This window comes from Gymnodraco acuticeps, unplaced genomic scaffold (assembly GCF_902827175.1).
Source record: "Gymnodraco acuticeps unplaced genomic scaffold, fGymAcu1.1, whole genome shotgun sequence".
NCBI classification, from domain to species: Eukaryota; Metazoa; Chordata; class Actinopteri; order Perciformes; family Bathydraconidae; genus Gymnodraco; species Gymnodraco acuticeps.
The window spans coordinates 87,408-111,386 of NW_022990519.1; the positions used below are offsets into that span (position 1 = coordinate 87,408).

Below are 23,979 nucleotides of genomic sequence, written 5' to 3' on the forward strand. Positions count from 1 at the left end.
CTTGAGTAATTTAAAGTACTTAGCTACTGATGTTATACCTATATCTTTCAAAAATCATTCAACTGCAACTCTAGGCTAATCAGCCTAGGATACAATTATTTGAATACCTTTACTTACATTGTAGTCCATTAATCTCCAATACAAGTGGGGCAGAGGTCCTCTTAGACAAAGTTAAAAAGAAAACACATTTTATCGTTTTAGGCCTTCTATTTTAGCCTATTTTTATTTTATTTCTGCCACCAGTTTCAAGACAGTTCATCAGAGATCTGCAGTTGACAAACAAACAACAATCATAAAAGAGGCACTGATCTAAAACATCAAGTTAATTTACTCATCATAGAGAGGATACCATTAAGCCTATGGTAACAATTGCATAACGTTCTGCTCTGGAGTGAATGAATGACAATGTAATGGCATCAGGGTTAATTTGCAAAGTCCTACAAATAATACATGTTGTAATAAAGTTCAAAAGACATGCGCATTTACATAATACTGTGTTATATTATAGCAAAAGTTAAAGTCTCCATTTTGAAAGATATTTCCAAATATATCTTCTGCAAATGACTGAAGTGCAATAATTAGAGGGCCCTTTAAAAAATGAAAACATGATCTTGTGACATGATGAAATGACTTTGGTCATATTGAAATTACACCTGTGTAAAGTAACTGTTGGCACTGTATAACATTTTCACATGACCAAGACTTATTATTTTAACTGAACATTATTTACAATTGCAATTAAAACAATTACGAGACTGAAACAGCTTCTAGTCCCTGCAGGGTTCATACCACTTGCTTACGCCTGCAGCATTCCTTCCTCAGCAGCATCAACATGTCAGTTTGAATGGGCCTGGGCTGCCTCCCTCTATATTTCAAAGGGACCGAAGAGTGGCCAGTGTGTGGTGGTCAGTCTTCACTGTGGATTCTTAGAGCAGCTGAACTGTAAGCTCCTTCTCCTCAACTTCTCGGGCTGTAGAGACGCGAGGAGAGAAAACTCGCGAAAGACATCAACACTGGAGTTGTCACCTGCAACAGGGGATACTAAAGTCAAGGGGGGGGTTTCCTACTGCAGGGCACCGGGGAGACTGCGGTGACCAATCTGCTGGTTTTCAAATTACTTTAACATTGGTGAGTAACACAAGCCTTTTTAATGACACTACATAAAGGCAGAAAACCAGCAAACACTGCAATCTCCTTTAACCCACATTTCAACATTCATGAAGAAAGACAGAGAAAAAGTCAAAGCCCCCAAAGCACGGCCTCAAGATTGAGTGAAGTTCCTGGGTCTACCGTGGTGGTACAAAGACACCCATTCCTTCAGGTAAGTGACTCGCTCTTCTATGAAGTGTGTTAAGTTAATTGAGTGAACACTGTGTGGATACCAGAAACTGAAGCTGCATTTTTTGCACATTTTCTTCAGAAAGGTTACCCTTCTATGTGGGAGTCTTTGTTAGTTTGCAGATAGAACATCAGGAACTTGCAGGGAAAGAGTGGTGAGCATCCTGACCATTTCCCTCCTACGTCATCCTGGGATCCCCTTCCCTCTCTCGCACGTCGCCAAGGTCTACTTGGCTTTGATTAACCCTTGTGCCTCACTTTTAAAAAGTTGCTCATATAGGACAAAAAGGTGCACAAAAGAAATAACAAACATATTTACTATTTTCCATTTTTGTTGAGTTTAATCTTTACCTATCATTCGATTTTCAGTATGGGATTTGTCAATGTTTAGCAAATAATAATTTTGATGCACTGAATCAAACGCATAATACAGCAGCAATTATCCCAGTTGAAAGCAATGTTTATTTATTATATATTGTGATGTAATGGTTGTGGGATGAAAGGTTTCCTTTAAATGTTTTTTTTTAATGGGGGCCCTTTATTATTCTAAAGGGTCTGTCTGTATTTTGACCACAGTTTATTATAGACTTATTATGATAGCTGATTAGAAGAAAAACATGTATGCCACAAATAGCCCAAATGAATAATTTAATTTAATTAAGTGTGAGACACAGGGGTTAATTTACGAATTCAGATTTCATAATATGCAGTGTACCATACTTACCATTCTCTGGGACATACAATGAATTAAATGTTATAACATTTTGGATAAATATTTCCCAATACATTACGGGAATGCTGTATTGCCTCACGACACATCGCTCCTCCACAGTAGATTTCTGTTTAATGCTGAATGGCTCATTGCTCCACAGGAAACAAAAAAAAGATTCCCAACATCAAGACAGCTCCAACTGTTTCCCAAAAGAGTGTGTGTGCAACAGAAACCCACAGCCACCAGGGAAAAGAGAATCACATTATCACACTAGTCCCTAAAAGACGGCCCAGGATGCTTCACTCACTCTATCCCGACCATCCTTGGGTTTAACTCTCCTGCTGCCCCCGGCAACCCCTGTGGTGACAGAAGCAATGATGCGTCAGTTTATTTCCTCAAGTGGACATGTGCTTAGGTGTAAAGCGAGTAATTAGACATTTCCAACATGTGAAAGCATTCGTTAGTGATGGCATAATAATGCTAGTGAGGGCTCATTAATGTTTTAAAACTGGAGACACTCAATTATTCAAGGCACGGTATTGCTGATGCAGACTAGAAACTGAGACGCTATTTGAAACACCCCAAACACTAAAGTGATCTATAAATAGCATGTTGAGATTGAACTGGCAGCCTGGAGACATGTACACCTTCTTTAAAAATGTTACCATGAAAGAAACCATTGTATTGCTTTGAATAAGCCAAGTGCTGATTATAAAAACGAAAGCATTCTCTCAACACCTGGCAAAGCTTCTACAAAGCTATATTTCATAACTTTAGAACAATAAGAATTGTCATCATTAGAGAAACTAATCTGTAGGTCTTTTGAAAGGTATTGCTGCAATGTTGAGAGAATGTTATGAATAAGAGATGAGACAGGAAATGAGAGCAAGAAGCAGGAAGCAGGTTAGTTCATCAAGAGTTTCTCAGTTTTATTGTATGTTTTCTTTTTTCCCCTCAGTGCTTCTAAAGACAAGGAAGAAAGTATTCCAAAGATATCCAAATATCAGTAAACAGAAGAACGCCTCCAAGCAGAACTGTGGTACAGTGTTGCTTGACAGGTAGATTTTTTTTAGAAGAGAATAAAAAGACACACATAAAACCAGATCAGGATCCATGATTGAATGCTGAGAGGCAGGAGGTTGGCATCAAGTTAAAATACACAAGTGTACTATTTACAGCAATTTGCTTTGAACAGCATCTTTAACCACTCCTACGTCAATACACACAATGGACACAACATTTAACACTTCCGCTAGAGCCCCTAACGGTTTGGTCACAGTAGCTTCACATCAACCCCTAGACTGGTTCTACTCGCAGTACATCACCTGCCATATCAAAATCCCTCAGGTCTGTCACATTATTTCTGTAACCTCTTTTCAACATGTGAGTACACTAACAGTGTTTCTACCACTCTGTCACTTCACAAAGCATGGTAAGACAATGCTGTTTCTACTCTGAACAGTTTCAGTTTAAAAACAAAAAGACGGTTATATAATACAACAATATCAGACACTTTCCCTTTAAAAAGTCTTTGGCTGAGGAAAATAAACCACAACATTAAAAAACAATTCATTATTGTTGGTAAGCTTATGGTGAAACAAACAAAACAAAAAGACAGGAATGAGGAAGTCACCACAGATTGGGTCCGTGGATGGAAGAATTGCACAGAGGTGCATAGAGTAAGATATTTCTGACACCAGAGGGGTCTTGGTGGTACATGCTCATTCCACAGGACTGCACTGCACGACGTGATCCGACCATACGAAACGTATTTAATCATGCTCAGAATGCAAACGATGTTGAACTTTTCCCCATAAAGAAATTCTGGCAAAGCATGCAGGGAACACTGCAGAAATAAGCCAGATGTATAAGTCATTTGACCCCACAAGTGTCTAAACTGTATTAAAGAAATGTGCTCCTTTATCTCATCACAGATACGGTAACATGGATGAGTACTTAGAACATAATGGAGGTGTCATGAGTCTCCTTTGTCTCTTAGGGTGAGAAGTAAATCCAGTTTTATACACTATCACTTCTTGCTGCTCTGGTTCGTCTGCACATCACGGTAGCAAGTTCTCATCCTGACATAAAACAATGAATAAATGACTGCAATCCATTTTTAAAATGGTTCATTGTTACTAGATTTCCAATATGCTAGTGAATTCTCTTTAAGGGGTATTAATACCAATAATCCTAGCAATGTAAGGCCGTTCCGTTGGGAACATGAAAGCAAAATGAGTGTATATTGTTATTATACAATGATGTTATCTAAAGACTTCCTGTCATAAATTCTAAGTAATGCTTCCAGGTTGAAATGACAATCATTAACGGAAATGCAGACGTAAACTGCATCCAAGAATGCATTGCACTGGTCCTCTGGGGAGATAAACATAAATAAAGAGACAGACAATTGATATAGAATAGCTTGACGAGACAATTACAATGTAAAAACTAATAGGATGAAAAATAAAACAATTATAATACTGTAGATGGGAAAAGTGCACAGTTTCTTTTTTTCCTTTACATAATGTATCATACTATCGTATTATTTAACTCTATCTCTCAGTATTCCTTGTCCCATGCACTCACTCACTCATTCTCTCACTCACTCACATAGTATCTTACAAAGCAGGCGAGGGTCTCTTCTTCACGAGCCCTTCAGTATTTTTGTCACAGTTTTACATTACATTTCCCTTCCATCTTTATACACAGGAAACTACCCTGCCCAGCTCTACTGCAACGTGTCAGTTACTCTTTTTTTTCTTAGTAATGGAACAAATACCATGTTTTTTTTACCTCATGCCACAGCACATAGTTTAAAGATTACCCATATAATTTCTAAATACGTATATGTACATCTCGGATTAAGAAGAGTATGGTAAATTGGATGTCACACAGATGGTCTGGATAGATATAAAGTGTATGGGGGGTAATGCAGAGGTAAGAGCTGTAAGGCAACAGTAAACCCACACCCTCACACAATAGGTTACAACACCACGTTATGGTAAGTTAGAGGATTACCCAGTTAGCAAAACACCAAAAAGCAGATGTCATTGTACGTGTCGTGAAGCTAGCATAGCGTGGCGGTTGCCGAGCAGAAAAGTAGTGTTGATGCAGAAAAATTGAGTTGTATTGTCAGTAGAGTTAAAAAGGTCCATCAGGGGTCTCCCTATGACACAACGCACCCCCATAATGTGCAAGTGGTATGCTCCTCTCTCCTCAAAAACCCCAAAGAAGTTCCCAGTAGACCCAGATCTACGTAAGTAACAGACTAGAGATCAGTGTCTAGGGGCAACCTCATCTACACAGTTATTTTAAGTTCATTCAGGAGGAACATTTGTATATATATATTTATATAAAGAGAGAGAGAGCACAAGCTTTGCTCCTCGATACGGAAGTGACCACTAGCACTCCTCTATGGTGAGACAGATGAATTCCTGGATGCACTTCCTATACTGCTGCTCAGTGGGGCTGCTGCTGTGGTATTGACCTGGTTGACCCAAAGGAGCCTCAGCCTCTCGCATCTCCTCGTTCATCCGCGCTAGACGCAACCTGGCAGAGAAAAGAAAAAGACAAGGGGCAGAGCGAGATGAGTGATGGAAGAGAGGGACACACACATGGAAGCAGGAATGGGATAGTAAGATGGCGAATGACAGAAGGGAAAATAAGAGGGAGTAAAAAGGTTGAGATAATGAGGAGACCGTGAGAATGGAAAGGTGGTGATGCGGTAAAGAGCCGCGAAGGAGATGAATCACAGAGGAGAGAAAAGGACAAGAGGAGGGAGGGAAAGAGAGACAACAATCAATAATTGGCTCTCATAAAGGAAATGATCAAATCCCTTTAAACCACTTTTAGATGTTTAAGATTTAAACTTCATTTAAAAGCTTAAATAAGGTTGAAAATAAGAGATGACCACATCTCGTTGCAGCTCCAGGAAAAGCTAGTAAGACAATGTCGAGTGTAGATCATTTTGTGTATTTTTATTGTTTTTAGTGAATTCCGAGCAGAGCAGTACAATAGTCCAATGTGTGTTACCTCAATACTTCACAAAGTTGATTATCATAATTCCAATTTACAACATGACTATTTTATTATTTTACTAAATGAAATGAATATTTAATGTTTAATCTAAGTGATGAATCAATGTATAAATGATTATTAGAAACGTAATCAAAGGGCTGAGAAGTTTCTGGATCACTCACAGGGTGACGATGTCTGCGTTGGCCGCCTGCACAGCGATGCTGAGGGGGTCGTGACCCTGCTCGTCCACCTCCGATTGCGACGCTCCTCTCTTCAGGAACAGACACACTTGACTGCATGAAAAAAAGATGCGGAGAAAAGAGGTCAATATAGGAGTTATTGACACCAGGAACATGATGAATGATGAAGATATTAAAGATATTATGCCAGAACAAACGCATGTGGAATGAATAATGGAGAACTGATTTGGGGTGGATGGATGCCTAGTTACAATATTTACTAAACTGTGAGTGCAATTAACTTTTTTAATTGTTTTTTAAAAGTCGTTTCTAGCTAATGTTTAAGTTTCCACTAACAGATATCATGATGGTGGGTATATTAGTGGTAATTACATCTCCCTTTTGATCTGGAGAATATTTGCTGTGAATCACTTTGGCAGCATGAATTGAATAAACGTCATTCAAAGCAGCGGCTCAGAGATAATTATGTTTACACTTACAGTACGCTGTGTTGTGAATGAAAGAAATTATGTCATGTGAAAAAAAGTTGTCTGTGAGTAGTTTCCATTGGTGTTGCGGAGAAAAATGTTCACGTTCATGCCTGCACTTCAATTGAATCACATTCAGGTTGGAACATGCACTAGGAGGCACAGAGGAGCAATAACGACTTTCTTCTGTTTTTTTGAAGGCTTACCCAGTGTGTCCCAGGTTGGTGGCGTGGTGCAGCGGGCCTCTGCCCCTCATGTCCCGCTGGTTCACATCGGCACCGTTCTGTAGCAGGAACTCACATGCGATCAGAGAGCCCTGAGAGAGACATAAGAGAGACATTTTTAATTTAATTTTATGTTATTGGTCTGTCGACTTCGGCAGATTTTATTTTATTTTTTATTTCAACCCTGACATTTTTTGTATTTCTCTCACTTCCAGATACATCTACATGATTTGATAGGCTTCACAAACACTCTCTTACCCCGACCACAGCCTGAATGAGCGGCGTTTTGCCCTCCTCCTCATTGGCAGCGTGTACGTCGGCACCGTGCGCCAAGGCCTCCGCCATGAGAGGCAGGTTGTGCAGACGGGAGGATCGGTGGAGCAGCGCCCCCGGATGGAGCTCCCTAGGGTCTTCAGGGTCTGAAGATACTTCCTGTTCAATCTCCACCTCACCACTGGAGGACTCCTCCGACTCCTCCTCTGAGGTTAGGAAAGGTAACGCAATGAAGGAATGTTGAAAACAGGAATGTGATAGGGGATACCATGCTGTGTTCTCTATGTTCTTTGTTAGGCTGCTTGTAGACGATTCCTGTCGATGAGTAGGGCCAACTTGAGATAATATTAAAAGCAATACTATTTATTAGATTGATCATAATTGTATTGTGCCAGCGGTAAGAATCTGTGAGGATGTTTTCAGTGGAGCAGATTATATTTCAGACTGTTTGAATGGATCGGACATCACATCAATGTCTACTCATTTAAGGCAATATTTGTTAAGCTACAGCAGCACTGAGTTTTATGTTTTAACATTAAACTATACATGCTATTTAAAACATGATACATTAAAAGTAAAAACAATTGATCACATCACTTCTACTTTGCAGTGATCAGAAATAGGAACTTTTCCTCCAGTTGTAGATGGGTTACTGTAACGTGTATTTACTGTCCACCACAAACACTCTTACCTTCTTCTGTGACGCTGTCCACCACCGAGCCAAATACCAGGATGTCTGTGCTGCCGTCAGTACTTCCTCCCAGGCCGCTGTCGCTGCTCAGACCTGCGGGGCCAAGCAGCGCCAAGCCATGGACACGTTAATCATTACAGAGCACACACTGCTCTGCTCTACTCACACACACACACACACACACACACACACACACACACACACACACACACACACACACACACACACACACACACACACACACACACACACACACACACACACACACACACACACACACACACACACACACACACACACACACACACACACACACACACACACACACACACACACACACACACACACACACACACACACACACACACACACACACACACACACACACACACACACACACACACACACACACACACACACACACCACCATCACCGTTTTCACCCTTGTGACAGACTGAATGTGTCACACAAACCTCGAAAGACTATACAAGATGTCGCCTAAAATACATATAGATGTTACATTGTTGTTATTTACCAATCTATATGAGGTAAAAACCACTTACCTGTACTTTGTTCCTGTGTGTACTAAGTGTGTTGTGTACTGACTGCGTTGTTAACTGACTGCGTTGTGTACTGACTGTGTTGTGTACTGACTGCTTTGTGTACTGACTGCTTTGTGTACTGACTGAGTTGTGTACTGACTGCGTTGTGTACTGACTGTGTTGTGTACTGACTGCTTTGTGTACTGACTGCTTTGTGTACTGACTGCTTTGTGTACTGACTGCTTTGTGTACTGACTGCGTTGTGTACTGACTGCTTTGTGTACTGACTGCGTTGTTAACTGACTGCGTTGTGTACTAACTGTGTTGTGTACTGACTGCGTTGTTAACTGACTGCGTTGTGTACTGACTGTGTTGTGTACTGACTGCTTTGTGTACTGACTGCTTTGTGTACTGACTGCTTTGTGTACTGACTGCGTTGTGTACTGACTGCTTTGTGTACTGACTGCTTTGTGTACTGACTGAGTTGTGTACTGACTGCGTTGTGTACTGACTGCGTTGTGTACTGACTGCTTTGTGTACTGACTGCGTTGTGTACTGACTGCGTTGTGTACTGACTGCTTTGTGTACTGACTGCTTTGTGTACTTACTGCGAGGACCATTGCCGGTGTCAAAGTAGGAAAATAGTGAATCCAGCTCATCTGGACAGAACAGAGAGTCCCGGCGAAACTTTGCTGCAGCTGCTGCCAGATGACAAAACAAAACAACAAGATTTCAGTCTTGGATTCTATAAATATACACATATCTTGCAGCTCTTGATTTAATGTGCCTGGTGCTACTACAGAGAAGTTGATTCTCTGCACTGACCTGCTGAGAGGTTTGCAGGGGAGGCGCTGCCCGGCTCGTAGCGATGGTATTTCCTGCGGGCCTTGTTGGGGGCCCGCACAGAGCTGTTGTGTCGTCGGCACTTCTTCACTGTCCAGGGACGGGACTTCCTTTCACCCTCCACCAGAGCCTCACTCCCACTCATCTTCTTCAGGAAGCGTTTTTCCACGTACTTAGACTTGATCCAGGCCTCTTTCTCCTGCCTGGGGGCAGATGATCAGAAACTATTTTTAATAATTTGAGATCTGACATGAACAGATAGCTGCGTGTATCATGAATTGTATGATAAATAATATATTGGAAACTGAAAGACAGGTATCACTATGCAGATAAGTCGGTGAACATACCTTTTAATTAACTTATAAATAATAATATTATATATCGTAGACTCTTTTTATCCCTTGCCAATTGCTCCTCTTGGAGTGAAGACTGAAAAGGAACATCTTGCATGTGTTCAAAATGTTTATGAACTTAACAGTACAGTCCAAATGTATATTAATGTATGTGGCAATTGTACAAAGTGTTGACAATATGTAATTATGGTCATGCTAAGAAGGCTATTTTAATTGAATTGACTGACCTTGTACTGGACGGTCCAGGTTTTTTAACCCCCATCTCCTCGCAGGATCCCTCATAGATGTGGTTAATCACAGTGTTCCCCAATTCACACATCAGCTAAACATGAGAGAAAGAAGGAGGATAAAGATGGGGGATGGAGATAAAAGGAAACAAAATCAGTTATTCTGCAAAGCACTGTAGCAAAGATAAATGCAACTCTGTGGAAGAAGCTACTGGCAATTTTGTCAGGAGACGCACCTTGAGTAATTCTGGCTCCCATGAGTCTAACGTCAGTGAACGCACTTTTGAGCAATGGACGCCTAAACTCCTGAAAGAAACAAGGGAGAAAGAGATGATATAAAGAAAGTGAAGTGTCAGAAGTGTTTATTTCTAAAACAGCATATTTTGAAACATTTGTATTACATTGCCTGAGGTGGCAAACTTTCTTTTGTTAAAATCTCAAGAGCAGAGCTAAAAACAGCCTTTTTTAATGACTTCAACATGAACATGGTGACTTTAATCAGCTCAACACACCCGTATGTTTAACTACATCTAGAACATATCTTCAAAACTGTCGAATCTGAGTTTATGTAATGGAAAGTGGAATGGGGTTAGTCAAACACTAGCCATCAGAGGAGACACTACAACATTATCTTTGAATAAAATGCAATGTTTTTATGTGAATTAAATAGAAAGAAATAAGCAGAAACAGGACAAATATGACTTAGAAAAGGTGGGGAGGACGACTTGGAAAGATGTTTTGAGATGGCTTTTTCTTGCAGCACTTTTGCTGATGGTCTATTCACACTGACAAACCCAGTTCTGTTTTTCTGTATTTCTTCTCATCTCTGAAAAGCCCTCTTGTTCTGCTCAGTGCAGTTACCTGTGGATCCCCGAGCACTCGATGCAGAGCAGCACTCCCAGGTTGATGGAGGCCCAGCAGGGAGCTGTTTGGCTGCAGTCACAGCACAGATCGTTGCCAGGCAGGCTCTGGACCCTCTGCAGGAGGCTCTCCCCGCCCCCCCGCACCCCTCGGTCAGCCCTCTCTCTGGGCTCGCTGGCAGAGTCGATGCTGCTGGTGGAGGGCGAGGCTGTCCGGTCCAAACGCTGCAGAGAGGCAAGCAGGTCAGAGATTCTGAAGCTAAACCAGGGACCAATTTGTAACAAAAAGAAACAGCACTTGTATGCTGTTAAATTACGCTGTGTTTGTGCTGTGTTCGTTCGTACCTCAATGTAATAATTGTCGGCGATGTCTTTGTAAGCAGAGGCAATGCTTGCCTGGACAGCCTGGATCCAAGCCTGCCGCAGCTTCTCAGACTCAGCCTGCAGCATGCAGCTCCTATAGAAATGTAGATTTAATCTAATACACAACCCTGACTGTCTCACTAATGCTACGAAGTTATTTGGCTATAAATTACAAGTGATACAGTCAAGAATGCAACAATGTATAGGCGAAGAGAAGATCTACAATGTACAAAGGAATACAAACTTGAACATTCTCTTATATTTAAGCTGTAAATGTGTAAAATTACGAAATAATATATTCTCTAAGATTATTCAATCAAAAGATGTGCGAGAGACATTGCCTTGAATTAGGCTCAATAAAAACAATATGCTGATTTTGGTGCATCAGGAACTACAATACATACTGTAGATGTACAAGTAACAGCATGTTCCATACGGTTGTGCACACACACGCACGCGCGCACACACACACACACACTTACTTAGTTGGTGAAACCACCTCGAAGCAGAACCTCCTCTCGTTATCTTCACACAGTTTGACAGAGCATAGCCTCAGGTCCTCCACCACCACCGTCAGAGAGTCCTGTCATCAACAGCGAGACAAGTGTCACAACAACTCTACCATATTCACCCTTCAAGCGACAAAAGCCTGTTAGTCCTATTCTTCTCCACTAATGTGCCAACTATTGTATAATTAGACAACAACAACTTTGAACTGCCAAACATTATAATTTGCTCAGTGATAGGCACATTTTTGTAATGAAAACAAATGCTTAATTAAAATGTACCTTGAGTTTCTTCTGGTAGACCAGTTGGCTGTTTTGTATAGAAAACCACCGCCTTTAGAAGAGAACAACATGAGGTTAGACAGTTTCTGTGAGATATAAATGATCCATCATATGTATGCATGCTGAAATTGGTCAAGCAAAGGAAAAAACTGTTCATTGCAAGTGGGTTTATTGAATCTTTAAATGAGTATTGAAAATGGAGGCTGGAGGGCATTCTTCTGTCTTATCAAGTATCTTTTTAGGCTAAAGGTAAATTCATCCAACATGACACATGCCTTTGTATTGTTGTGTAGCCTTACTAAATTCACTGTTTGTTCGTTTTGTGTTGCATGTGTACTGGTTATCTCATTATTGTCTTTTGAATTGTATGTTGACTTCAGTTAACCCTCTCTGCTATGATCTTCCTCTTTACTGCTCTGTTACCTGTTCCAGGTCTTGAACGCGTTGCTGGCCCTTTTGAAGAGGTAGCCCTCCATAACCACGCCATTTGGTGCGTCCACGTTGAACTCCAACTTAGGGTCATCATAGGAAAAGTCCTGTAGGAAGAATAAGAAGATTAATTTTAGGGTCTGGCTTTTTTGTTTCCCATGATTTCATTTGAAGAAGATGTGTTTCCTCTAGCCTCAGACAATTAAAAGAGTGCCTAGTGAACTGCCTGAAACCATTGTACTGTAAAGGCAACGTTTCCATGATTTAGTTGCCCCTGCTCTGCAAAACCAAGACTAATGTCATCAGGAAAAACAACAGTCATCATGTCCTTTCGTCCCTATAAACTACAGTTATTGGTAATGTTACACACTGGCCCCAATGAGTTTCGTTCCCAAAAGCAACTCCACTGTAAGTGATAGGGGTCAAAATCCACGGTATTAAATTGCATGGTAAAGTTCAACTGAAGGCACTGCATGCATACAATATGATTAGATACTGTAGCAATAGGAGTAGAAGTCCAACTTATCATAACAAGAGGAGACAGAGATAACACCTTATCAGCATTTCATACAGTAGCTGGGCTCACACGCTTCTACTGAGGAACAATGCCTCTGTAACACAAGTTTTCTGTTATCCGAAAATGTTTCTGTGTTCCCCCACAAAAATAAAAAATGTCACTCTGCCCTCTTTACATGAGTTTACCTTTTAAAGAATATGTCAAATCTACAACTATCTACCATTCACCTAAAAGATGATATCACTTCTAATCTGTTTTGTGCACACAGAGTTGGATTTCCAAAGAAATGCATTCAGAACCAGATGCCACATGTTCAGCGAGGTGGAAAACACAAGAGCAAGGATTTAAAAGAGAGCCAAACCTGAGGTTGGGTTTCACTATTGTCAAGCAGGCCTTTAGTTTATGGCAAGCTGTGCACATATAGGAAGACTACACACACACACACACACACACACACACACACACACACACACACACACACACACACACACACACACACACACACACACACACACACACACACACACACACACACACCACACACACACACACACAACACACACACACACACACACACACACACACACACACACACACACACACACACACACACACACACACACACACACACACACACACACACACACACACACACACACACACACACACACACACACACATACACACACACACACACACACACACACTTTTTGGACTTTGTTTTAAGAACCTAGGCTTTTTTTATTGGTTGTTCCAGCAGCCACAAGATTCACAACATGTGAATAATTTTGTTCTTTCAATATTGCTATAACTGTCTGCTTAGTGTAAATGTGAACAGCTCAGAAGAGTGACAGCATGTTATGTTGGTATAATCAGAAGGCAACAGTTATATGTATTTTTAGCAAAATCTTGCCAAAATTGAATGTGTGGAAACATTCAGCTCAGGTTTAGCAAAAACATGGTGAGATGTGATACAACAGTCTGTCTACCTGCTGGCTGCTGAGGAATTCAGAGATCAGAAGCAGACACACACATGGACTCAAAAGATTTAAAAGGAGAATGTGCACAAACACAATGACACAAATATGTTTTAAAGCACAAAAGCTTAAGTGCTACCTCAAACTAAAGACAGATCACTAATGAAAGTTCATTTTCACCATGCTCGAGGAAAATAAGGCAAATTAACAAAAACAGAAGATTTTGTCTCAATTAAACTAACCTGAGACTTGTTAAACACAGCAATAATGCAATAAATAAATGATGTCTCTCACCAGTGTAAAGTCCAGCCTGCCAAATATCTTCATCTTAACCAAACTGATATCCAACAACATCCTAAAATAATAGATTCAAAAACGAAATAGCCTAATAAATAAATAAATAATTGAAAGATGTGTGTCTTAGAACAAATAGCATGTCTAAAATACCTGCAGTGTTATTAAAAGTAGCTGGAGAACCAAGGACACGCGCGCATCCCTCTCGGGTCCAAATGAGAGACTGGCAGCCAGCAGCAGCGCTCGTGCCGTTCCTCCACTCAAAGCCACCTATCCACGGGAGAGTGTGGCGCGAGCGCTCATTATCATACAGCTGTCACAGGGTCCTCGTGCCCCGCTGACCCCGTCGCGGCTGTCGCAGATCAAACATTTCACTTTTTACATCCCGTGCCTCCTCCCCGCCCCACACCGCGATTTAAGGCTCAACTCTCCCCTCCGGAGGCCCGGGGGTTTTGGCCTCAGTTTTGAAGAGTCAGCTTTCCATCTGTCTGCGGCTCTGAAACACTATTCCTGCTTAATCAAGCGGACATTATTGCTCCCCAAACACCAGCCCGGAGCCCCTTCTTCCCACCTTAAATCAGCCACGGAGGATAGCAGCACACAAGTGTCCAAACCATGGACCCACAAATCTAGCCTATATCGTAGAATTGATTATACTTAGGCAGTGGCGGAAAACGTACTCAGCTCTTATAAGTAAAAGCACTAATATCACAATCAAAACATACTCCATTAAAAGTAAAAGTCCTGAGATCAAAATGTTTCAGAAGTATTATCAGCTAAATGTACTCATGTATCACAAGTCAAAGTGCGAATTGTGCAGAATGCCTCAAATGTGTTTTATTATTATATAATATCATATTTTGTATCATCATTTGTTTTTTAATGCTGTAATACGTCAATGTGTAGCAAGTTTTGGAAAGTACTGAGTAAATTAGTCGTAAATATATATCATATAAACATGAATTTATGTAAAAAGTACTTACAAGAGTCAAATAAAAGTAGCAGTACAAAGTAGCAGACATTGAAAATACCCTAAGATTACCCCAACATTATAATTAAGTATATTACTTGAGTACATTCACTCAAGTTACATTCCACCACTGTTTTTAGGATTATTGAAATACACATGCGACTGTGTCAAATGAGACTATTATATTTGACCTTTAACAAGTTATTTGTGTTATTAAAAAGTGTGTCTGTTGTTGTTGAGCAACATACCAGACACACCTGTTTAATAATGCAGTCCAACACAACACTACACATACAGCAGCTTAAAATGTTTCAGGAAGTGATATATTAGCGACATTAAATCCCTGCTGTGTCCGGGGTATATATTTGAATCAGTTGCTGTCTTTTTACTTATTGATTTTGAATTATACGGTTTTACTTTTGAATTTAACAGCGGAGAGTAAATGTGGGGGTTAGACCAAAGACATTTAAATATTTGTTTATTTTCCTCTCTCCATGTTTAATTTGTGTAATGTCTTATTATAGATAAAGCTAAATGCTAACTTACATACTTCTTAATGATGTCTGACATTTATCTGATACTTTTCTATAATGTATGAATGAATGATCCATTCTCGTGTTCTTCTTGGAGTACGTTTTCCTGATTTCTATTTGGCATATTTATATAGTCTGATTATCTCTCGCGGGGACGACATGACGTATTCAAAGCCCTAATGCAATATTATATAGGCTACGAACACAGACACATAGGCTACATGCATGCCCTTTTACTTATTATAAACAGAATATGTTATAGCTTTAGATCATTAGAACTGACACAAGGAAAAGTGATACAGAAGCCTGCATAGTATAATTTTGTTTTTAAATACTTTCTCTTCGATTCACTACAGTTTCCTTACAGCCCTTGCATAGTTTGTTTTTTATGTTTTTGCCTCTCTGTCTGTTTACTTCTCCCGGGCTTAAAAAGTTCTACGGCCAAAATCTGTAACAATGGAGGAGGCGAGAGCTGAGGCGACAATCCCCCTGGGAGCCACAATGAAGTCCTGCACACATAAAAGACTGCTGTGAAAGAATGGGGAGAGGAGAAAGAGGGAGACTGTGAGGTATAAAGGAGGGGGGTGGTGGTCAGAGGAAATCGCAGTTTCACCATAAACAGTGAGAGAAAAGGACAGCTACACAAAAAGGAGAGGAAGAGAAGAACGCAATTGTAAAGGAACAGAGATTTGATAATAAAAATGTTTTTCTCTCGGTATTGGCTTCAAATGTCAGCAGATTTCCACTTTACTGTAAGTGAGTGTTTATTATGAACCTCTTAATTTCTAAGATATCCGCCGTCCTCATAATGAAAGCGATATGAGACACAAACAATCCTAAGGAAATCTGGTCGGAGTATGACGGAGTATGACAGTTACCTAATGCTCTATTCATAAAGGATGTGTACCATCTATAATTGATAAAACCCTCCGTCTCGTGGCTTTGCTTCCAGCGCCACGATATTTGCACATCTGACAGGGGTAGTTTTAAGGGGGAGAATATGAAGTGCATCATGCCAACTTTCTCTCCTGAATTGTAGATCTGCTCCCTGCGTTTTCTTTCTTAATGTTTCTTCACAGATGCCATTACTTTACAAAGTAAGATGGTAGTCAACAGAAGAATACCTTATTATCTGACTTTCTCGAGCATCATCACTGTTCAGCTTTGATGACCAGTTTCGCAAAATCGCCATGCTAATGACTCTCTTCAGGGAAAATGCTTTTCTTCGTATCCCAAATGTGTTTATTCACTGTAATTTGTAATATAAAAAGTGAAAGTCAGTGTGTGAACTATTTTAAACTGTGATGGTGAAACAACAACAGTTTGCAAAATGCATGAAAGGATGCCATGAAAGAAGCAATAGTTATAGAGGTTTTGATTCACTCATTAAACACAAAGAAAATTACTAATGTTGTTTTGGAAAATCCCAAATATTAAACTAAACTGGGATAACAAAGTTTCATTCTTTACATTGAGGAATCTTACACTATCATTCAGAAGTGACCACAGAGAATATAGTCTTCTTCATCTTATTCTTGTCTGGATTTTTTTATCCTTTTGTCGTTTTTTTCCATCAACATTACTGTGCTCCGTAATGCCATCTGTTGACTGGCTGCTGGCAGTGGGTTGAGGCTGGCATCGTGCACAACATCAGAGAACAGAGCCAGCTGTGCTCCGATCCTCTTACTACTGCTTTGTTGCTTTATTTTATTAGATTAAAAGAGTGTTTTCTATTTTTATACAGACTAAAACTAGAACTGTCAGGATTTGACAACTCAAAGTTAGATCTTGTCTTCATTCGAATCTGCTGCCTGTTTCCTTCTCTTTTGAGAAAATACAATGTCATATTGTAGATATCTGGGGCATTGTGGTTAGTTTTACATATATTTAAATATCTAATATATAATGAAAGCTACTAAGTCTACATTAATGTGTAAAGTAACAGTAAAATCCTTACCAATACAAGTTCCAATTCACATGCATTGCTTTTGTATGTAGCATTGCATAATTCCTTATTTGTTATTATTATGAAGAAATATTCGTTGATTACTTACTCCGTATTTGTCATCTTACCGTATGTTGCAAAATGCAAACACTGCATGCCGAGTGTGACATATTGATTAGCTGTTCAGCATTAAATAAGATTAGGGGAGAAAGATTGCAGATGTGTATCTTTGATATACAGAATGGGATGAACAATTCTAGACAGAAAAAAGAGATCAAAAGAACTAGTTCTTTTTTATGGGATTGAAAAAATCTATAAATAACAGATTACATTTCAAAAAGAACAAAACAAGATAATAAAAACACAGATAGGAAAACATCATAGCTAGGAAACTATTTTTAAGCTTCTAGTTTGAAAACTATTTTTTCTTAACTGGCTGGCAGACATGTTGACGAATCCTTCTCAGGGTTCAGTTTTTAGATTAAACAAATGGAGAAGCACAGAATAGCAGCATGAAAGCTTCAAAGAGAGAAGCTGTGTGTGTGTGTGTGTGTGTGTGTGTGTGTGTGTGTGTGTGTGTGTGTGTGTGTGTGTGTGTGTGTGCGTATGTTTGTATGTGCGCTTTTTTGAGGAACAAAGGAGGAGTGTGTTTGCCTCTGTGTGACATACACAAACCTTCCCAGACACACATTCACGCTTTACAAGATGAAGAAATCACACACACACACACACACACACACACACACACACACACACACACACACACACACACACACACAACACACACACACACACACACACACACACACACACACACACACACACACACACACACACACACACACACACACACACACACACACACACACACACAACACACACACACACACACACACACACACACACGAGGTACTGGAGTTTGATGTAAACACAGGAGAGTTCAGACCAGGAAATGTGCGTATTCACATGTAAAGTGAGATAACTGTCCAATGACGTTATCAAGAAATAAAAGCCAATGAAACGTAAATCTATCAATCTGTATGTGAAAAGGGGTTACATTTAATACTTATTTTACTGTCTATGTTGTTTAAAAAAAAGTGTCTGTCTTTGAATATATTGTGATCTAGGTTGACAACTGAGCAGGTCAAAAAGACCACACTACAATCACTAACTCTGGTGTAAGAGTTTGAAAGAGATATGTAAAAAAAAACTGCTTAAAGTGCACACTGCTTCTGTGGCGTCAAAAGCAACTTGCCACTTGTGGCTTATTGGTATACTGGCAAAGGGAAAGCAGTCTATCACCTATCTTTAGTAAGTTTTCCTGTTTTATATATATTTCCTGGAACATTCACCTTTTAAATAAACCCTGACAATTGACAATATTGTCATATGTGGTATTGCACTGCTGCAGTATGGAATGTTTAAGGAAGGAAGTATAAAAAGAAAATAATATTCTCACCTGCATCAGAGTCTGGAGGACGGACATGGTCAGGGGAGAACCAGGTGAGGAGAGAGACAGAGAGATAAAGGCATTAAAACAAGTTTAACACTAATTGAATTACCATAACTGGAACCTAATATGTTATTATAATACCAGGTCAGAAGGTATGTTCAAAAAGGTATAGTAAGTGGCTTGCTAAGTCAGAGCGCCCTTGAAGCACACAAAGAAAATAGTTTCTCATTTCATTAAAGAATCTCTCTGTTTCAGTACTGAATAATACAAAAACAAAGTCAAGTAGCATCACTCAGCGCTAGGTTATCAGATTAAAGAGGAAGTGTTGTTGCTGTGAGCCGTGTCTGGCACATTGCCTCCACTTGGCCACGGAATCGATTAAAGGGAGGTCGAGCAGAAAAGCGCCATGTTTTTGGCATCTCTCGAAGTAACAGATGGAAGAATCTGAGCATCTGTGCCTGTTGAGCAGGGTGTTTCAAAGTATTGTTTTAATTCAGCTGAAGCACCTATAAAATAAATACATCAAACTTAACTTTCTGAGAACTGCACTCTACATTAACCTTATTGTATTGTTTCTAAAGCTATTCTTTTGCCTGAATAAGGAAGAACATTTAAAAAACAAGTGTCACGTGGTAAGCCTTTTTCCAAGCAATCACAAGGCATTTGATGCCATCATAAGATTCGTTTTTGTTGTGACATGCTACATTTTATATTCAGACAGACAGAGATAAATATGTTTTCAAAAATGTTTTTATAAAGCTTCTACTGCTTGCTACTGTAGCCTGTCACGCTAACTGATAGAAACTTGATATGACTTGTCTGTGAGGAGAACAATCTAGTTGAGCAACTTCTAAGGAAAATTATATCCTGCTCAGCATGAAAAACAGAGTTGGTAGATAAGTTACAAAAACAATACTGCAAATAATGGAGAATCTGTTTTTGAGGAATATTCGGTCCTTATAAAAATAAGTCTTGAACACTAGCCAGATTATGAATAGAATAAATGCAGAAAAAAAACGGTGGTGGCTAAACATTCTTGTTTAAAGGTTTCACACATTGTTTGTTATGTATTCCTGGAAAGTGCAAGACATTAGAGTTGTGTTGTTGTCTCACTCTCTGCTGGATGATGGCGTGTTTGTGCTCCAGCTCCCTCTTCTCCATGGCCGAGTCGATGACCAGCTGATCCAGCTGCACACAGAACACAACAGCAGAGTTAATGAAACAGGTAAACAAGCAATCATTTAAAATGTAAAAGAAAGAAAAATAGGCAAACACAGATAACACAGTCCAGTCACTGGGACATTTCAAGAAGAGTTATCCTATTATTTGGAAGTCAACAAATAACTAATACATTGAAGGGTATCTTCAGTTATTTACTAATGCAGCATTATCAACTCTACATGATCAGACATATGAGAAAGATTGTAGTCCAACTAACTAAACAGAAGTGCACTGATGTGTCCATTCAGTGTGTGGTTTGCCAAAAGAGGTAATCATAAGAGGGTACTTAGCAAAAACAGTAACACAAATATTGGTACAAGGCATAAGTATTTCTATTTGTTTTGCTATACCTGTGCAGCCAGTTTTTTCATATAGGGGTCAATCTCATCCAATATGTTGAAGCCCTGCTGGAACAGAGTGTACTGAGCGCGCATGAAGGACAGCATCTGCAGGAGACACACAGACACACTGATAGTACACCTGGTCCTTCTCACACCACAGGGGCTCTGTCCATATGCAAAACTGTGCGTTTACAAGAATATATACAATAATCCTGATATGCCAATAGGAAATTATAGTAAATATATAAAGTTACTCACTGCATCCAGGATTTCGAACTTCTTCTTGGCCTGAAGCACATTGATCTGAAACAAAGGGGATGATGTAGTGCCTTTTTAGAACCACCTAACCTGTTCCTGGCTTCATGTCATTTAATCTAATTTAAAGAAATTATGCATTCAATTGAATTTCCAAATTTACATAAAGCCTTAAAAGTCAAGGCAGGGCAAGGCAAGTTTATTTATATAGCACCTTTTAACACAAGGCACATTGAGAGCATTAAGAAATAGTGCATCTGTATTATTCATTGTGTATATTTGTACTCTTTTCATTTCCCAAAAAGTATATATATATGATATGGTCAAATTAGTACATCATTAATTTCTGAGAAAAACATTACCCACTTGAAAGGTATTCGAGCATTTGTTAAAAATGTTATCACAATGTCAATTAGGACTTTTTTTTATTACAGCACAGTTTTCTTTTTACAATAACTGGTTAGGTGCACATTTTAGACATTTTCATGTAAGTTTAATATTATATGCTACAAGGAGTCTTTGAGAGTTATGTGTCTGGGATCAGAGGTGGTTGAGTGTCAGCGCCACTTACTGGACATCACAGGTAATATAATCTGGAGGTTATTTCCGGTGTGTGTGTGTCTGTGTGTGTCTGTGTGTTTCACCTGTAGTACATAGTCCAGTGCCAGGTGCCTGAAGGCTTTGCGGCTGAGGACCAGGGCCTGTGCGGCCTCTTCAGCCTCGTGCACTTTGTTCCTGGGTGCCTGGGCGTTCTTCACCTGGGCCATCTCCATGTCCTCACGCACCCGGTCAAATTGCTTCTTGGTGTCCTTGAATTTACGCACATCCCTGAAGGAGACGCAGTGAAATAGAGACAAATAATACAATTTATCTTCATGTCCCCAGCGTGTGAGTTTTTTCATTCTTGTTTTGTAAGTTTTATCTTTTCCATTCTAAAGTATGAACAGGATTCTCTCAAAGTGTTTATTATGCTTGCTTTAATACTTAAACTGAAAAAAACGAAATGTGTGTGTTGAAAATGTAATAACAAAGTGGGACAAAATGAATCATGCCTTGGACAAAAACACAAGAAAATGTAGGTCTTTAGGTTTGCAATTATTAATTTGAGTTATTACTGGGCACTTTTGGGATTCAAAACAGTCAATATCTGCAATAAGATGCCCATTTCCATCACAACACCAGTTTTGACTTATTATGTAAAAACATTAGATATTACTTTATAACAGCAGGACAAATCTTTCACTTCTGATGAGATACTCACTCTTTAATAAAGGTGTGCAGCTGCTGCTTGATCGACCTCTGAGCCTGGTCAAACAGTATCTGTTCATAGAGAAATCAACGCAGGTGTCAAACATGAGCTTTTCTTTAAATAATATATGCCACAGTGCACATCGATTAAAAAATTATGACAGGATGACGTTTGCAATGCTGTAGTTGTCATGCCTCGCCACAAGATGGCAATATGAACCCTTCAAGATTATAGTTGTGGCAGATTGTGCCACAGGCAGGGAGGGAAGAGATGAGGATGAACACAGGTGCACTCACTCAGCTGCTGCCTCAACACATCTCTTAACCTTTAGGGTCCTAGATTACTCTTACTGTTAACTATTGGATTGCCCTTTCTTCCATTTTCTCTCATCTCACACTCCTGTCCTTCAGCTCTCCTCCACTTACTTTGTCCCCCTCTGCTATTTCTTGTGCATGATAAGCAATATTATTTTTATCTGGATGTGCATTTCTATATTTGCCATTTCTATATCGCTGGGCAACATCCAAATATAATGCCACGAAAACAGAGAAGGGCTGACCATCCATCTTTATCAAGAGTATGTCTTGCTGATTTGCGTTCATGTGCAAGGACAATGAGAATGCCTTGCGCCCATCATGCAAAAATATACACAGACTAAGCCCTGTAATCCTCAATGTGTATGTTTATTAACTAAGGTTTCTATAGAAAGTTTAATCCACAGGCTGCCAACAGTGATTGTTGAATACATTGTTTGTGTATGTGTCTATGGAACACTCACATCCTAAAGTGCTGAGTGTGAGTGAGTGAATGAGTGTGTGTGTGTGTGTGTGTGTGTGTGTGTGTGTGTGTGTGTGTGTGTGTGTGTGTGTGTGTGTGTGTGTGTGTGTGTGTGTGTGTGTGTGTGTGTGTGTGTGTGTGTGGGTGGGTGTGTGTGTATGTGTGTGTGTGTGTGTTCATGCCTCCATCCATATGATTTTCCTGAAGAGCCTGGTTTTCTGGTTGTGTGCTTTAGATTTAGCAATGTCTTGTTCACTGCACTCATACATTTCAATCATTGCTGCTTCTCTTTAAATGTCATCTATACATTTGTTTGCACCTGCAGATCCTTTTCTACAAATCTACTCTTTGCTGTTCAATATATTATCAATGCAAGGTGGCAACAGTTATTATATGATTTATATTTGCAGCTTAACTTGTTATGTCAAACAGCATGCCATGAATTTGAAATGAAATGTGTGCAGTGCAAAGTGAAGGTTTGGTACTTTCCAGGGTGGAACTATCTTTCTGCCAGTTCCCAAGGAAATAATGAAAACCTTGAAAAATAATCTAAATCAGCTCCATCAGTTTGATCTAGGACACACGTGTATCTACATCTAATCCAAATGTTCCACCCAAACCTGCTCTGGATTATGCTGCCCTGGGTATGACCCATCCTACAACATGTCTACACTCATTCCCCAGCACTCTTGTCCCCAAAGGATCCCAGCTTCTAAGCTTAATGTCTGCTACTGTAGAAGTCCCTTCTAATGTCTCTTTGTTGCCCAAAACAGTAGAGACACAAACCAGCATCTTGATGCAGTGTCAATAGAGCACACTCAAATCTGTTTAAATCCACTGATTTCATTCTCCATCTGTTAAGATTAAGGGTAGGAATTTTATATGTTTGAAAGTACACACATTTGTATATGAAGTGATGTATAGGTAGATTAATTTCCCTGTAGCAACCGCTTCTTTTGTGCCTCGTACTTAATTGTGTCTTAATGTAGATTATTTAATTTCAAATTCTGTTCTTGTACATATCATATTCTATTTACATGTATATAGACTTCTTGCACTATTTTTGTATTTGTATTTTATTATATATGTTGCATTGTTGGAGAAGCTCGGGTCAGAA

The 23,979-nt window shown here is 39.6% G+C and overlaps 1 protein-coding gene across 6 annotated transcripts in view; it reads right to left on the minus strand.

Moving 5' to 3' along the window:
- Positions 1 to 200: 200 nt before the first annotated feature.
- Positions 201 to 23,979, minus strand: part of LOC117553319 (arf-GAP with coiled-coil, ANK repeat and PH domain-containing protein 3-like) — a 59,904-nt gene continuing 36,125 nt past the window's right edge. Inside the window, exons 5-26 of one of the 6 annotated variants that reach the window (XM_034227199.1) lie at positions 22,098 to 22,156; positions 21,481 to 21,664; positions 20,840 to 20,884; positions 20,591 to 20,686; positions 20,133 to 20,207; positions 19,026 to 19,037; positions 12,325 to 12,437; positions 11,902 to 11,953; positions 11,596 to 11,696; positions 11,096 to 11,207; positions 10,752 to 10,975; positions 10,127 to 10,196; positions 9,891 to 9,985; positions 9,293 to 9,513; positions 9,076 to 9,168; positions 7,926 to 8,018; positions 7,220 to 7,440; positions 6,944 to 7,053; positions 6,253 to 6,363; positions 5,541 to 5,602; positions 2,358 to 2,407; positions 201 to 1,041 (exon numbers count right to left, since the gene is read on the minus strand). In XM_034227199.1, coding sequence (XP_034083090.1) covers positions 958 to 1,041; positions 2,358 to 2,407; positions 5,541 to 5,602; positions 6,253 to 6,363; positions 6,944 to 7,053; positions 7,220 to 7,440; positions 7,926 to 8,018; positions 9,076 to 9,168; positions 9,293 to 9,513; positions 9,891 to 9,985; positions 10,127 to 10,196; positions 10,752 to 10,975; positions 11,096 to 11,207; positions 11,596 to 11,696; positions 11,902 to 11,953; positions 12,325 to 12,437; positions 19,026 to 19,037; positions 20,133 to 20,207; positions 20,591 to 20,686; positions 20,840 to 20,884; positions 21,481 to 21,664; positions 22,098 to 22,156 — 2,283 coding nt within the window. In that variant the 3' untranslated portion in view covers positions 201 to 957. Of the gene's footprint in view, positions 1,042 to 2,357; positions 2,408 to 2,954; positions 5,603 to 6,252; positions 6,364 to 6,943; positions 7,054 to 7,219; positions 7,441 to 7,925; positions 8,028 to 9,075; positions 9,169 to 9,292; positions 9,514 to 9,890; positions 9,986 to 10,126; positions 10,197 to 10,751; positions 10,976 to 11,095; positions 11,208 to 11,595; positions 11,697 to 11,901; positions 11,954 to 12,324; positions 12,438 to 19,025; positions 19,038 to 20,132; positions 20,208 to 20,590; positions 20,687 to 20,839; positions 20,885 to 21,480; positions 21,665 to 22,097; positions 22,157 to 23,979 lie in introns of those variants that run through there. The other 5 variants (XM_034227200.1, XM_034227198.1, XM_034227201.1 and 2 more) reach the window with 5 other exon arrangements.